This window comes from Daphnia carinata, chromosome 1 (assembly GCF_022539665.2).
Source record: "Daphnia carinata strain CSIRO-1 chromosome 1, CSIRO_AGI_Dcar_HiC_V3, whole genome shotgun sequence".
Lineage (NCBI taxonomy): Eukaryota > Metazoa > Arthropoda > Branchiopoda > Diplostraca > Daphniidae > Daphnia > Daphnia carinata.
The window spans coordinates 13,751,023-13,763,845 of record NC_081331.1 but is presented as its reverse complement, the minus strand read 5'-3'; the positions used below and the strand labels follow the sequence as shown (position 1 = coordinate 13,763,845).

The 12,823-nt window shown below is 40.5% G+C and overlaps 3 protein-coding genes, 1 long non-coding RNA gene and 1 other non-coding gene across 5 annotated transcripts; 3 read left to right on the top strand and 2 right to left on the bottom strand.

Annotated features, from left to right (window-relative positions):
- Window positions 1–21: 21 nt before the first annotated feature.
- LOC130691312 (uncharacterized) lies at window positions 22–1,036 on the bottom strand. The gene is made up of 4 exons (XR_009001189.2): window positions 1,015–1,036; window positions 850–964; window positions 481–682; window positions 22–423 (listed from the first exon to the last, which is right to left on the bottom strand). It is a non-coding gene; the product is annotated as an uncharacterized LOC130691312 (long non-coding RNA).
- Window positions 1,037–1,592: 556 nt separating this feature from the next.
- Trnal-uaa (transfer RNA leucine (anticodon UAA)) lies at window positions 1,593–1,675 on the top strand. Its single transcript has one exon. It is a non-coding gene; the product is annotated as a tRNA-Leu (tRNA).
- A 1,169-nt stretch (window positions 1,676–2,844) lies between these two features.
- LOC132087931 (uncharacterized) lies at window positions 2,845–3,551 on the top strand. The gene is made up of 2 exons (XM_059495048.1): window positions 2,845–2,946; window positions 3,010–3,551. Exons 1-2 carry the CDS (start codon window positions 2,935–2,937, stop codon window positions 3,505–3,507), a joined length of 510 nt encoding a protein of 169 aa, XP_059351031.1. The 5' UTR covers window positions 2,845–2,934; the 3' UTR covers window positions 3,508–3,551.
- Window positions 3,552–5,649: 2,098 nt separating this feature from the next.
- On the top strand, window positions 5,650–6,702 carry LOC130691671 (uncharacterized). The gene is made up of 2 exons (XM_057514660.2): window positions 5,650–5,839; window positions 5,913–6,702. The coding sequence occupies exons 1-2, from the start codon at window positions 5,828–5,830 to the stop codon at window positions 6,513–6,515; spliced, it is 615 nt and encodes a 204-aa protein (XP_057370643.1). The 5' UTR covers window positions 5,650–5,827; the 3' UTR covers window positions 6,516–6,702.
- An 832-nt stretch (window positions 6,703–7,534) lies between these two features.
- Window positions 7,535–12,816, bottom strand: LOC130691638 (uncharacterized). Its single transcript, XM_057514605.2, has 8 exons — window positions 12,589–12,816; window positions 11,286–11,967; window positions 10,884–11,218; window positions 10,588–10,814; window positions 10,129–10,484; window positions 9,764–9,937; window positions 9,577–9,643; window positions 7,535–9,509 (listed from the first exon to the last, which is right to left on the bottom strand). The coding sequence occupies exons 2-8, from the start codon at window positions 11,964–11,966 to the stop codon at window positions 7,957–7,959; spliced, it is 3,393 nt and encodes a 1,130-aa protein (XP_057370588.1). The 5' UTR covers window position 11,967; window positions 12,589–12,816; the 3' UTR covers window positions 7,535–7,956.
- Window positions 12,817–12,823: the final 7 nt, after the last annotated feature.

Below are 12,823 nucleotides of genomic sequence, written 5' to 3'. Positions count from 1 at the left end.
ATCTGGCATCATTTCTGCTCGGAAAAAGCCAAGTCCCTTACGGAACGTGTATTCGTCAACAAAAAAAAGGCTCGAATGGAGTTTTACTGAAAACCCAAAAGTTGCAAGAATCTATGATCCAATATGACAGAATTAACGGCTACGTGCAACGTGGGTGTTAAAAAAGTGCAAGAGAAAGCGATAAAGGTCTTTATGACACACTCGGGGCTGTGAAATTGGATAGTTGATTCCAAGGCTTCAAAACAAATGCATGAGTAATCGCAAAAAACGAAGTCTCTATTTGAAGGTGTTTCGCATCAACCTGCATTTCTTGATAACGTGGATGCAACGCTGTCGTTCAAATGCGGGCGCTGGCTTATCTCTTTTGTCTTCAACGTGATCGGGCGCCATTGAACAGCATGTGGCCTCGGATTATTGGGATTCCTTTCAAACAATTCCATTAAGCGATTAAAGTTGTGAAAGCAAAACTTAACGTATTACCATTTAGGTTTTGTTTTGTTGAGGGACTGTAAAATGATGGCTGTCTTATTGTTACGTATAGATGCGCTTTTAATTGAAGAAACGAGGATTGGTGAAGATCGTCCTCGTTGATGGGAGGATGATGTCATGTTAGCTCGTCTGATGCGCCATGGACGAGCAGAGTTTTTAAGGCCCGCCGTTATAACAAGTATCACAATTATAACTAGAACAGAAAATGGAGTCCGATCAATAGAAGCTGATTAGATTGGCTAGTAAATTACTAATAGCTAAAATTTGTCGTTCTATTAAGAACAATTACATAACGAATAATGACGAGGATTTTCTTAAATTTTTACGTGCGAACGCTGAGAGCAAAGTAATAATATTTACCAATAACGACAGCGAAGAAGGCAGAAGTGGAATTTGAGCTTCTTCGGGAGTCCATCAATAGCAGTAATACGATATTGGGTTGTGGATAACAATGTGTCTCCGAAAAATCGACAGACTTGCTTATTAAGTATTTTGTTACCACAATAAGCTTAATGAGATGAATACCCAAAAAATGGATTGTAGCGTTCAGATTTCGTAGCAAATCTTTCGTTTGGTTACATGAAACAGCAAACAATTTTTAGATGGATAAAAACAAAATGCCTGTTAACTGTCAAACCTCAAATAGCACACCAAACTGAATGGCATGGATGGCAATGCTTCTATTAAGTTATGGTTGTTGATTGTGTGACGACACAAGTCTTGTGACCAACCTAGCAGCCCACACGCTCTTTAACACGAACAAGATTTAGCCAGTTATGTGTTTTAAGGTTGCGTCGTATATTCAACCTCTAATATATCTAGCACGATACAAGTCTTTTCCACGGCCAGACGTTACACAACTGACATTCGTTATGAATAGCTTTAAACATCTTCAACAGCATCTCCCTTTTCAGATACGAGTGAATTACGGTGGCATACCGTTTTTGTGGTCCGTTTACTTAAAAAAGAGAGGCGCTATCCAAATTCGGGTGAAACTTCGTCAGTCTCGTGAAACTCGGATGCGTAGCCTTTTAGTACCCGAGAATCACTAGACATGTTTCTAAATTTTTAGATACTTTCACGGGTCATTGCCAATTAAACAAATCAGGTTGGCCGAGTGGTTAAGGCGCCAGACTTAAGTTCTGGTCTCTATATTGAGACGTGAGTTCGATCCTCACACCTGATATTAATCGTGTAACAAACAAGTTACTCAAGGTTCCTATCAAGGCAAATATAACTATAATGTAAAGTCCCTGTCGATTGAAATACAACGCATTGGCGGTTAGCCAATATACAACAGCCACGATTTTCGTTTTGCAGAATAAGGTAACTATTTATCTCGAACGCTCGTTTTGTCAAGAGTTTTCCAATTCCTTACCTCTAGTTGATTTTGTCCTTTTTTGCTCTGGGTGCGTTGGGTTCAATCAGCTTGTAAAAGAAAACTGGCTGAAGGTTAATCCTTTGAAGAAAGATCGGCTTCACTATTTTCTATCCGTTTTCTGTATGTTTCAGCACCTGTTCGTCAAAATATTTTTTAGTGGGTTTCGCTGTAGTTAATGCCATACAATATACTTAAACATATTCTTATAGAGGGAAAAGAAGATTAATAGCCTGTTCGCTGTTTACTTCGAAATGTTATTGGTGTATATTGAAGTGAATCACACTTTAGTAAAAGAGTATTGATCTATAGAAAAATTTTGGGGTATAGTTCGTTTGGTAATAAAGAATGTTTATCGCCAGACTAGTTAATCACGTTCACCCAAGGCGAAGAAAAAAAGATAATGATTGAACCAGTTTTATAAATTACAAGGTAGCGTCTATAGGTAGAACTTTTACTTCAGTTCGCGACAGTTCACCTTCTAGCATAAAGCAAAAACGTTGCAATGGTATTTTTGTTTTTAGAAAGGATTGGGATCTATGGGAACGTTGAGGAGCTGAACTTTAAAATTTCAGATTTGATAGATTCAATTGAATTTCAGGTTGAAATCATTTTGAACAGGTTCTTTTGGCACATTCTCTACTATTACGATTAAATTTGTGCACAATGGCCTGTTAAACCAAAAATAATTCCTGCTGCTAATCCCATTGGTTCTTAGGACAATGCAGAATGCCTCGCACTAGAGCATCGAGCAGACTGTATAATTAAAATTTACACCCGGAAATACGTATTGTTACGTTCGAAAGCAAGGTCGTTTAGCAATTCAACAGAACACTATCTCTTTTCCTAGTGGGTGTGGCTAACAAAATAACAAGAAAAGTCTACACAACGTTGGCACGATGCTAATAGCAAACATTCATGGCCATCCTGTTTCTTCGTCTATGGTAAGCGTATTTTAAAAAATGCTCTGCAGCCTATACGAATCAGTCGAATAGATTTTCTTTAGCTTCTCCGTCTAGCGTGTATTAAGCTCCTTCAGCTCTTACCCCCATACAAGAGACAACACAATGATGTGTAAAGTAAGCGAATAAAAATTTACATTTCATGCATTAATTCGAGAATTGATCAATTTTGCTATTTAGATTGTTTATGCCTTACTTTTGGCAACGACCATTGATGCTCGGTTTCTTGGTAGCCATGAAAACTACCAACTGCAAACGGTCGCCATCCCACTAGGATGGGTCCTGCAGGACCAACTGGGCCAGGTGGATTTTGCCTATCCCATCCTCGCTGGAACTGCCCCCGTCTTTGTTGATGGCGTCGGTAACTCATTCGGACCATGGGCCTCGGGAAGTGATGACATCGTTCGCACGTCTTACGTCACCAATTTTCGTGGAACAAATGCTCTTCCTGATGACTTACCTGTTACTCCTATTGCCAACTTTGTAGCAGCCGTTGCAAGTGAGGTTGACGCCGTCAAGGCCAGCCTCACAGCCGGCCCAGTCCGAATGAAACGTAAAAACATTCTGCGGTACAGAAATGGCGAGTTCAGGCCTACGTTGTGCACACCTACGTTATGCTTGTCTGAAAAGCCATATGACGAATATGAATCAACTATGGACACGACATTTTGGGATTAATTAAAGGCCTGTAAAAAGAAATTTGTACTCTTGTCATCAGTTGTGGTTGACCTTGTTCACTGTACCCCATGCCACTCAACATAAAAAAAAATACAACCACTTTTGTTCAACATAAACAAAAGAATTGGAGCACTCTCTGTGGATGACTAGCAAAACTAATACCTGTTTCACTCAGATTACCTTGACGACGCTTTCCGCCCTTGTTTCTTAATGCCATGTTAGCCTTGGGAGGAAAAGGAAATAAATTTAAAAATAGCATTTGGTAAATTTTCTAAATCAAATTGTTGAGGTAGTTTGCGATGATTTCTTAGCTGTTTACCTGGATTAGAAACTTGTCTTCGATGTAAAATTGAAATTTTGAAGAAATTTCGTCACTTTACAGTCAGAATATTAAAAGAATGCCAGTAAAAGGCAGCATTCCAGAAAAAAATTACCTAATGTGGCCATTGCATGACTATTCGAAATTTCACATGAAAAAGTATGGCGCCAAGAATTTTGTCCGTTACGTTTGCTTAGCGGGCACGTGCTTCTCTTTAGCTCGCCGTATGAGAACTAACCTTGAACGTAACCCCCAAATTCCGAATACCTGTTTCGCATTCCCCTTCCAGCGTTTATCTAAAACAAACACAACGAGAGGCTTCCAGTAGCTAAAAACCTGTTCAGACGACGCCTTATTTACAATTGAGACAAACAATGGAGGTGAATCACCTGAAGTGCCGATTCAAATGGGGAAAACACAAGTTTTAAAACAAGTTGGTAAGGCTGCAGTCACGTACGCAAAAAAAAACTCCACGGATTGGGTTTTTTGACAACGGCTCCGTCACAGCAAACATTAACATAGTGCTAATAATTTCGAATGAGTTATTGCCCAATTTTCTATTCCCTGTTTGGGGTATCATGAATGGAAAAACACCTTGCTATTCCTACACGAAACGTGTTTATTTCGACCAACGTCCGCCTCTTTGTTATAAATAGCGAGCGCAAACTGTCCATCTGATTTCCAGAATCGAAAGGATACGGTATACGTGATCTCAGCGCTTCAAAAGCCAAATTTAATTTCATCAATTAAATAATACCATCCACCATTAGTGAATATACATGAAGCCTACTTGTGAGTCGTTTTCTTAATAGATATTATCGTTCAATTGATTTGCGTACACCATCAAGTGCTCCTCCAATATTCGTCGCAAACGATTTTAGACGTCCGCAGCAATGCATAGAAAATTCGTGAATCATTCCGACAGTTTGCAACCAGCAAATTCCAACCAGATTTTTTGTTAGCTAAAATCGTTCGCATTCGCCATGAGTGCGGTTCTCAGTTCATGTGAACGTAGAGCGTTGCCTTTATACTAGCCTTATAAGCGTTTTTCCTTTGATAGGAAAATTAGCGAGAATTGAGCTTGTCGGACAATGGTAAGTGACAGCTACTCTAAACTAAATTGGAATGAAACATGTATAGCAATTCGAAGTAATTTTAATATAATTACACAGTAGTTTGAAGATTCCTCGAATGCCAGGGTGGGGCTCATCTCTTCAATCATCTATAGCCAAAAAAAAAAAATCGGGAGCAGGTTTAATGTTATCACAGTATATAGCCAGAGGTATTCTTTAACCTTCTTCAACCATTTTCACCTCTAAGCGTCTTTTCTGTATTCTCCTTTTTTGTTGTTTTTTATTTAATCAATTAAGGACATCTAGTAGCATGAAATTTACATAAGCGGTTGCTACTGCCATCGTGTCGCACTACCCTTTTGGCTACCTGGACATCTTTAAAGTTGAAACAACGCCATTTAAAGAACGAAGCAATTTAATTATTTCATTGGCAACTGTTGCAAACAAAGATAAATATAAAAAGCAAAAAACCCAATCAGAAAAATACTATCGCCAATTACAATACGCCTAAATTCTCTGCCGACAGCGTCTTCATTCGCAGAAGCGGAGAAGTACACAAACAATTACGTATGATTATCTGAAAATACAGTCGAGTTGTCTGAATGTTGCAGAGCCAGATTCAGAGTCGACGGAGTCTAAAAGCTCGACCAGCAACGCCTTCAGGATCGCTGGATAGCAATACAAAGCAGTTTGACTTCTTCGTAAATACGAAGCACCAATGGCTATACATGTTTCTCGTGTATCATCTGCCGATTTCGGGGTGTGGTCAACAACGTATAAATAAAATAATGCGCATCGCTGGGGATTTTGTTGACAGAAATGGCAATTGTTTTCGTCAGGTGAATCCGTATAAAAGAGACGGAAGAATCAGCTCTCTTCAGTATCATCTTCAAGCTCGCCAGCGCTTCACTCAACATTTGGCTACACCATGAAGTCTAAGGTAAGCCATCCAAACATCTCCTTCTTTAATCACAGTACCATATTTTTTTTTTTATTTGAATTGTCACCTACAGATAGCCCTCGTTTTGCTGTTTGCTGTGGCCGCACAGGCCCAGTTTATCGGCGGTTACCACGGTTACGCGGTACCCTCCACTATCCCCGTGCAGTGGCTCTCTCATGGCCAGTTCGCCCCGTCCAACGTTTACGCTTACACTGCCCAGCCTTCCAATTATTATCGTGACATTGCAGGTAATAACATAGGGTCCTGGGCTTACTTCAATCCAACGGTCCAGGTGGATGCTAACGCGGTTCAGCCTGGTACTATCGTGGACCCTAAATCGAGCGCTGCTCCCGTTCGCGCGAAGCGTCAAATTCAATTGCGTTACAGAGGCGGTGGAAGAAATGGTCGAAGTTTGAATGACCGTTCGTTGTCCGAACGCCCTGCTCACAAAGTTGCCACTCCGGCCCGCAAAGAGCGTCAAATTCAACTGCGATACAGAGGTAGTTCCAGGAGAGGACGCAGCATCCCTTTATTTCCGGCCTTTGATAAATTGGGCGCAACCTCAACTCGCGCGGACCGTCAAATTATACTGCGGTACAGAAACGGTGCTAATAGGAAGAGAGTCGGGAGGAGCCTGAACGAACCTTCTTTCATCGAGACTATGCCCGCTCACTGAACCTGCCTAAGCCACGACTAGGAAATGAACACTTTCGGACGAGCCATCAAGCGATTACATGATTCAGTTACTTTTAAATTCTAACAACGTAACTACGAGCTAACTCTGAACGGTGCTATAGCATCTCTTCAGCTGGAACTCACCGTGTAGACTTAAAGCCATGATAAATAAATGCGAAAAATGAAAACTGGTTTCGTTCTTTGTCGATTACATGGAGGTCATTGCAGGTAGTTGATGAAGTGGGTAGTTGCACTGCGAATGCAACAAATGTCGAGCGAAACGCAAATGTTGCTGGGAAAACCCGCAGCAACGCGTATTCTGCATAAAATCAAAATTTAGTCTTCTCCTTAATAGATTAACGTGTTTGGAACGTTATCATTGTGGTATTAATCACGTGTCTATTTACACTCTTTTTCTTTTTGCTCTTATTGCCAAATTCATCGGCTTGGGTGGGTAGTTTTATTCGTTGTTTATTTATAGTAAAGACCACACCTATTTAGGCATAATTTCTATCATTCTTGCGCTCTCACCTTCATTGATAACCTTAGCTAAAGGACTCCATAGCCGTTGACAAGCTCAGTAAGACGAAGGTGTTCAAATTGTGAAGGTTTAATGCTGCCTTCATATTTTTAAGTAAGGGTAGGAAATCCTAGAAATTACTCAATCGATTTTCAGCTGCTTCAATTTAATAGAAATCGCATATTTCCCGAAGATGGAGGTACAAGTCTGGAAGGCTGAACATTTTTATGAATGGCTTACGTAACGATGTCGACCTTGTTAAAGGGATGTTTTTTGTTTTCTTTAGTTCTTTTTCTTGCTCTCGTGTAGAAACGGTATTGTGTGTCTGCTAGTCTCAATATTGACCTTCGTCGCAGGTAGAAAACGGGAAAGTAATTACTAAAACGTCAGGAATGTCTGGCCGTTAGTGCACTCTGCTTAGCTTTGAGTAACCTTGGAAACGGCAGTACCGGTTTGATTTAATTGGTCTCCTTCGGCATTCATAACAATCACAACATCAGTCAGGACTACTAGAGTTTATTTCCATAAAACCGGTTTAGTACAGTTGAGCGCAAATGAACTCTGGCCGACGTTAAACACCGGCTCATGAGGGCTCTCAGGTGCACTTTACAGGTAGGGATCGTTCGAATAAACGATTAAATAGTTTGATAGCTATATTATGGCAGTTATTCCATGTTCGACGTATTGTAGTACAGGCCACTATTAAGATAAACATCGTATGAATGCGTGTATGTGTTGGGGGTGGGCGGATTAATAGCAATTTAATTGATCGGCAATTAACCTGTTTATTCGCTTAGCAAAAATTTGGGGGGGATTTTTAAAATCAGGTGACTGTCTTACTGCCTACAAAACTCACTACAAATGCACATGTGATTAAAATGATGAGCAACAGCGTGCTGGATTAGCATAGTGTCTAAAATTTCTAGTACATCAATACTTGTTGATAAGCAACGGTTATACTATCGACCTGGTTTTGAAAGCCAGACAAGCTTACTTCAATGCCAGGGAGAGTCATATGTTGAAAACTGTTTGTCAATTCATAAATTTCGGCCATGTCTGCTGGACTAAGTTGCTTGCTCATTAAAGAATGAGACAAATGTTTCTCATTGCTGCTTTTCTGGAGGAACTGAAAGAAGTTCTTCTGGTTACGGCATTCCGCATAATGAAACGGAGTTAAATCAAACCCGTCAGTGGCATACACATCCGCGCCTTTTTCAATCAGGAGCTCGGCGACTTCTCGTGCACCATGGGCTGCTGCAATATGTAACGGTGAACGGTAACTCTTCTGGTAATTCCGTGTTTTTGCTGCGGCACCGGCTGTTAATAACTGTTTGGCTACATTAACGGAATTTGATGAAGCAGCGTATTCGAGAGGTGTTTGGCGATTTTTATCTTCGACATCAACTTTGGCTTTTTTGCCAATAAGTAATTCAGCTATGTTTTCACGACCATACCAAGCAGCCAAGTGTAAGGGAGTTATCCCTCGAATGTTGTCCTTTGAATTGATTTCGATAAATTGGTATTCCAATAACTGTTTTACAATTTCTTCAGCCGCGTTGAATGTTGCAAGATGAAGCGGAGTTCGACCCCTCATATCCCCAGCATTCACATTTGCTTTCCAGTCGATAAGTAACTTTACTATTTGTGATCGGATTGGACATGTCGGTTTGAGAAGCGCAGCTACGTGCAATGGAGTTTCGCCTTGTGATGTGGTTAAATTTGGATCGGCACCTGCCTTGAGCAGAAGGTCTACCATTTGGAGTGATTCTTTTGTCACGGCAAGATACAGCACAGGAGCAGCAGTAGCTTTTTTCCCCGGTTGGTTAACGTTAGGGTTGGCTCTGTTGTTGAGCAGCAGATACGCCATTTCTATCGAGTTATGGAACACGGCAATATGTAAAGGACTTCTGCCGAAATCGTCTACTGCATTAACATTCGCACCGTTTTCCAGAAGAAGTTCCGCCACTTCTACCGAGTTTATTTCCACAGCAATGTGAAGGGGACTTTGTCCAAAGGCATCCACTTTATTTGCGTCAGCGCGCATTTTCATCAGCAACTCGCTAATCAAAACTGAGTTGCTGAGTGCGGCAAAGAAAAGAGGCGTTCTTAATTCTTTGTTGTTGCATAAGTCAATAATAGCTTCGTTCTCGATTAGTAACTTGGCAATCTTAAACGAGTTATTGAGAGCAGCAACATGCAAAGGTACGAATCCATTTTTATCTTCGATGTTTGGATCGAAATCAAATTCCAGCAATTTACTGGCCGAAGTGTAGAAGTCGTCCGAGTGGCAAGCAAGGTGCATGGCTGTTCTTCCGAAAGGATCAATAGCGGGATGCTTTATGACTTTTCCAGTCGTTCCATAATCTTCCATAGCTAGTGCATATTTCTGAAGATAGTTGTGGAGATAGTTTTGAGTAACATGAGGCACTTGGTTCTCCAGGGTATTTGACGTTTGAAATCCTTCAATGAAAAATTCTGTACGAAGCAATTTATTGGTTAGATTTATTTTTAAATTTAGAAATAAAAGGCTACAAATGGTCACCTTCATACTGTTCGTTGCCTAGCAATGCAATCTGCCTGTTCATATTCTCTTGCGTTCCATCCACAAGCTAAAGAGAAAATAATAAACGTTGGGCTGAGTAAGTATGCCGATGAATACAAAAGATTCAGGTTTGTAAACGATATTCTTACCTGTGTTAGTTAAGACAACACAAACAACGGAAACCTACCTTTTCATCTGTAGGAAAATCGTAGATTGGGTGATAGAAATCTGCAAGTTCAGATTCATCAGCGGATTTGAATTTTTGCAACCTAAGCCACGTCTGGGTGATTAGCTCGGGACAATCGTTTAACAAATCCATGGCAAGCGATATTAGCTCTTCTGCCGAGGAGTCATGGGTGGCCTGCGCAAAGATAATTGCATGAACGTACAAACTGTATGTATACATAAAATATGCAGCACCATTGCCTGTCGTGCACATACGACCCTTCAAATGGCAGTTGAGCCATCCACAGAAAAAAGTAACTGTGTTTTCTTTAAGATAATTCTAATAGCTATGCAATGTGCGGTCTAAATATTGGTGAAAATACTTACATGTTGCAAAAAGGATTCAATGGCCGATCTGTTTGTTTTGAGATGTTGACGTTCGGGTGCCGGTGACGGCACAGTAATAAGCCGCGAATCTCTATCGATATTCGGATTTTCTTTGTAAAAGTCACCAGCTACCAGAAGAAAATCTGCGGTGATCTCGGATGACCAAAAGAACGGGTGGCAGAAGATTGCTCCCGATGGGGGAATACATTCATCCCTAATATCTTGCATCGACTGGATAAGATGACGGCTGCATGGTGGCGCGTCCAGTGTTTGTTCTAATACATCAGCATAAATTTGGCCCAGTTTTCGAATGTCGTTTTGCATTGTGGGCGATGGATTCTTTGTACAGTCTTTTTCTGCAAGGGCAAACGAGGGGATGGTTAATAATGAATTGAAATTTTGAAATACATTTTTTGACGTGATTCAAGTGCTTGTAAAACAGCAGATAATGTAACTTACCATCAATCAGAAATTTACAGATTTTTGCAGTAAGAGTTCCGCTGTTGGTTATAGCGATTTGGCTGGATGTGAGGTTCCCGTGAATGAGATTGTTAGAATGGTAGTACACGAGACCTGACGTTATTTGAGTTAAAATTTCCTTTGCCGTTTCCAAGTTTATCAGCTGACTGTTCTTCGCTATCCAAGTGTCGAGTGTCTCATCGAACGGCTCACAAGCCAACACCAAACTGAAAAACAAAAAGATTTTATAGTTAAATTGTTTAGTTAGGCAATGATATAAAACGATTTGAATGTACTTTTTGACAGGGTTTTCGGCAAGGTAAAAATATCGCAGTAAATTTTGATGTTTCAAGCAGCTTAGGCGTTTCATTAAGGATATCGATTCAGCGGTAAAAACCGAAAATTGCATCACATGGACGGGTTGCGATCCGAATCGGCCATAACGTCTCTTGACCCCGATAGTCGGCTGGACTTCTTTGATGCAATCATTTGCTATCAGCACATTACCGAATGTTTCTGGTCCTGAATTTTCGATTTCGTCATGGATGACACCGGGATTTTCGGCAAAGTATACAGAGAACAGCAAATCGGGAAACAGCCGATAGACATTTAGGGCCGTCTCTTTCTTTTCCTATGCCGAAAGGAATCAAACTCTTAAGTTTTCATTGCACTACGGAAATATTACAGCAGCCATTCACCTTTAATTCCATCAGAATTTCTACAACACTTTTTACAATCGTAGTTTTTTGGACTGTGTCAGAATCAAAGGATGGTGCGCTTGACGACAATAGAACTGTGTCTTTCCATATTTTATACTTTTCGTTGTTCTCGTCCAGATTTTCAGCTGATGCCATTAAGTAATTTTCCACCCGTTCTTCTTTCCAAAGGTACGGATGGTTCAACAGATCGGATAAACTGGGTCGTTTTGTTCTATCATGACAAATCATCCTGGCTATGAGTTTTTTAAGTTGCTCATCTCGACATTCAGACAAATCGTATAGATTTTTAGCGATAAACAGGGCACGATGGCCTGGCTTCCCGAACGGATGCTGGCCACCAGTGATGACTGAGTAGAAGCTGCATCCCAACGAAAATATGTCCCCAGCTTGAGATGGCTCCGAATCTTTTTCTTCAGCTGGCCGCCATTCATTTGAAAATTCGTTTGGTTCAGGCTCGTTTAGTTTGATGTTACGTACATTTTCCCCGGATGAATAAGGGTTAAAAGAAATTGGGATGATTGGTTTTCCATGCACATTTCCTTGGGAATGGATGCGTACCAAATTTTCAGTGGATTGGATCAGAAGTTCTTGTACTTTCTTTTCAAGAACCCGAATTTTTCTATTCTGATCCGAATAAAAATCAAGTTCCCCTATGGCCATCCTATAAAGCAATGATTTGGTTTAGAGTATTATATGGCATTCACATTTTTAAAAAAGCAGCTCATCGTAAATCTCTTTCTCCTTTCACGTGACTTTGGAAAGTCACCCTTGTGTTGCACGATTGGTTAGATTATTGTAGTTGTTTGTTCTGATTTCCCTGTGAAATTGGGAAATTCATATTGGTACGTCTACTGCGTGACTTGGCGTAAACTCGCAGTTTAGCCCCCCCACCCCAATTCTGTCAAGGTGATTGCGATACGACGTGTAAGCCTATTAATTTATCTGCACAGACATATGGCGTCTTGTGATAGGACAACTGAAAGTGAGGCAGTAGGAGGCAGCAAGAGGACGGGTAAGCGCCCATAGCTTTTAATGCTAAAAGATAAGGCCCATCCTACATATCACTATTTTTTTTTCTGGTGGGAGAAAACGGTGCGTAAAAAATCATTAGTTAAATTTTTTAAAACCCAAAAACGTTATTTCTTCTGGGATTTGCACCTATGCTTCAGATTCTAACAGATGTAATATTCCGGTCACACCGTATTAACCGATATTTAATAACTATAGTTTAGAAACACTTATTGCAGAGTAGTATACAATAGAAAATAGTAATGAAACTTACTTTAATACACGATAAGAAATTCGTCTCAGTTTTCTTGCGGGAGAATTAAAGTGCGATTTCTGGGATAGTTAAAATCAACACTTCCTGAAAGTTCTGCGCATAAAATTAGCAATGTCTTGCCAATTGCATGCAAAGGCCGTTCAATAAGTGTTGAAGTTAACTATTCAAGAGATCCACACAAACGTAACTGCCTGCGCAAAGGCGCGTTGGCGCTTGTATAGCTAACTGTAGTTAG

Bases quoted from the DNA above. Each gene is read 5' to 3' on its own strand.
- LOC130691638 (XM_057514605.2), bottom strand. From the start codon at position 11,966: ATGGCCATAGGGGAACTTGATTTTTATTCGGATCAGAATAGAAAAATT. The intron at 11,219-11,285 runs GTGAATGGCTGC...CTTTCGGCATAG, and splicing joins AAATTCTGATGGAATTAAAG to GAAAAGAAAGAGACGGCCCT. The intron at 9,510-9,576 runs GTGACCATTTGT...TGCTTCGTACAG, and splicing joins AGGCAACGAACAGTATGAAG to AATTTTTCATTGAAGGATTT.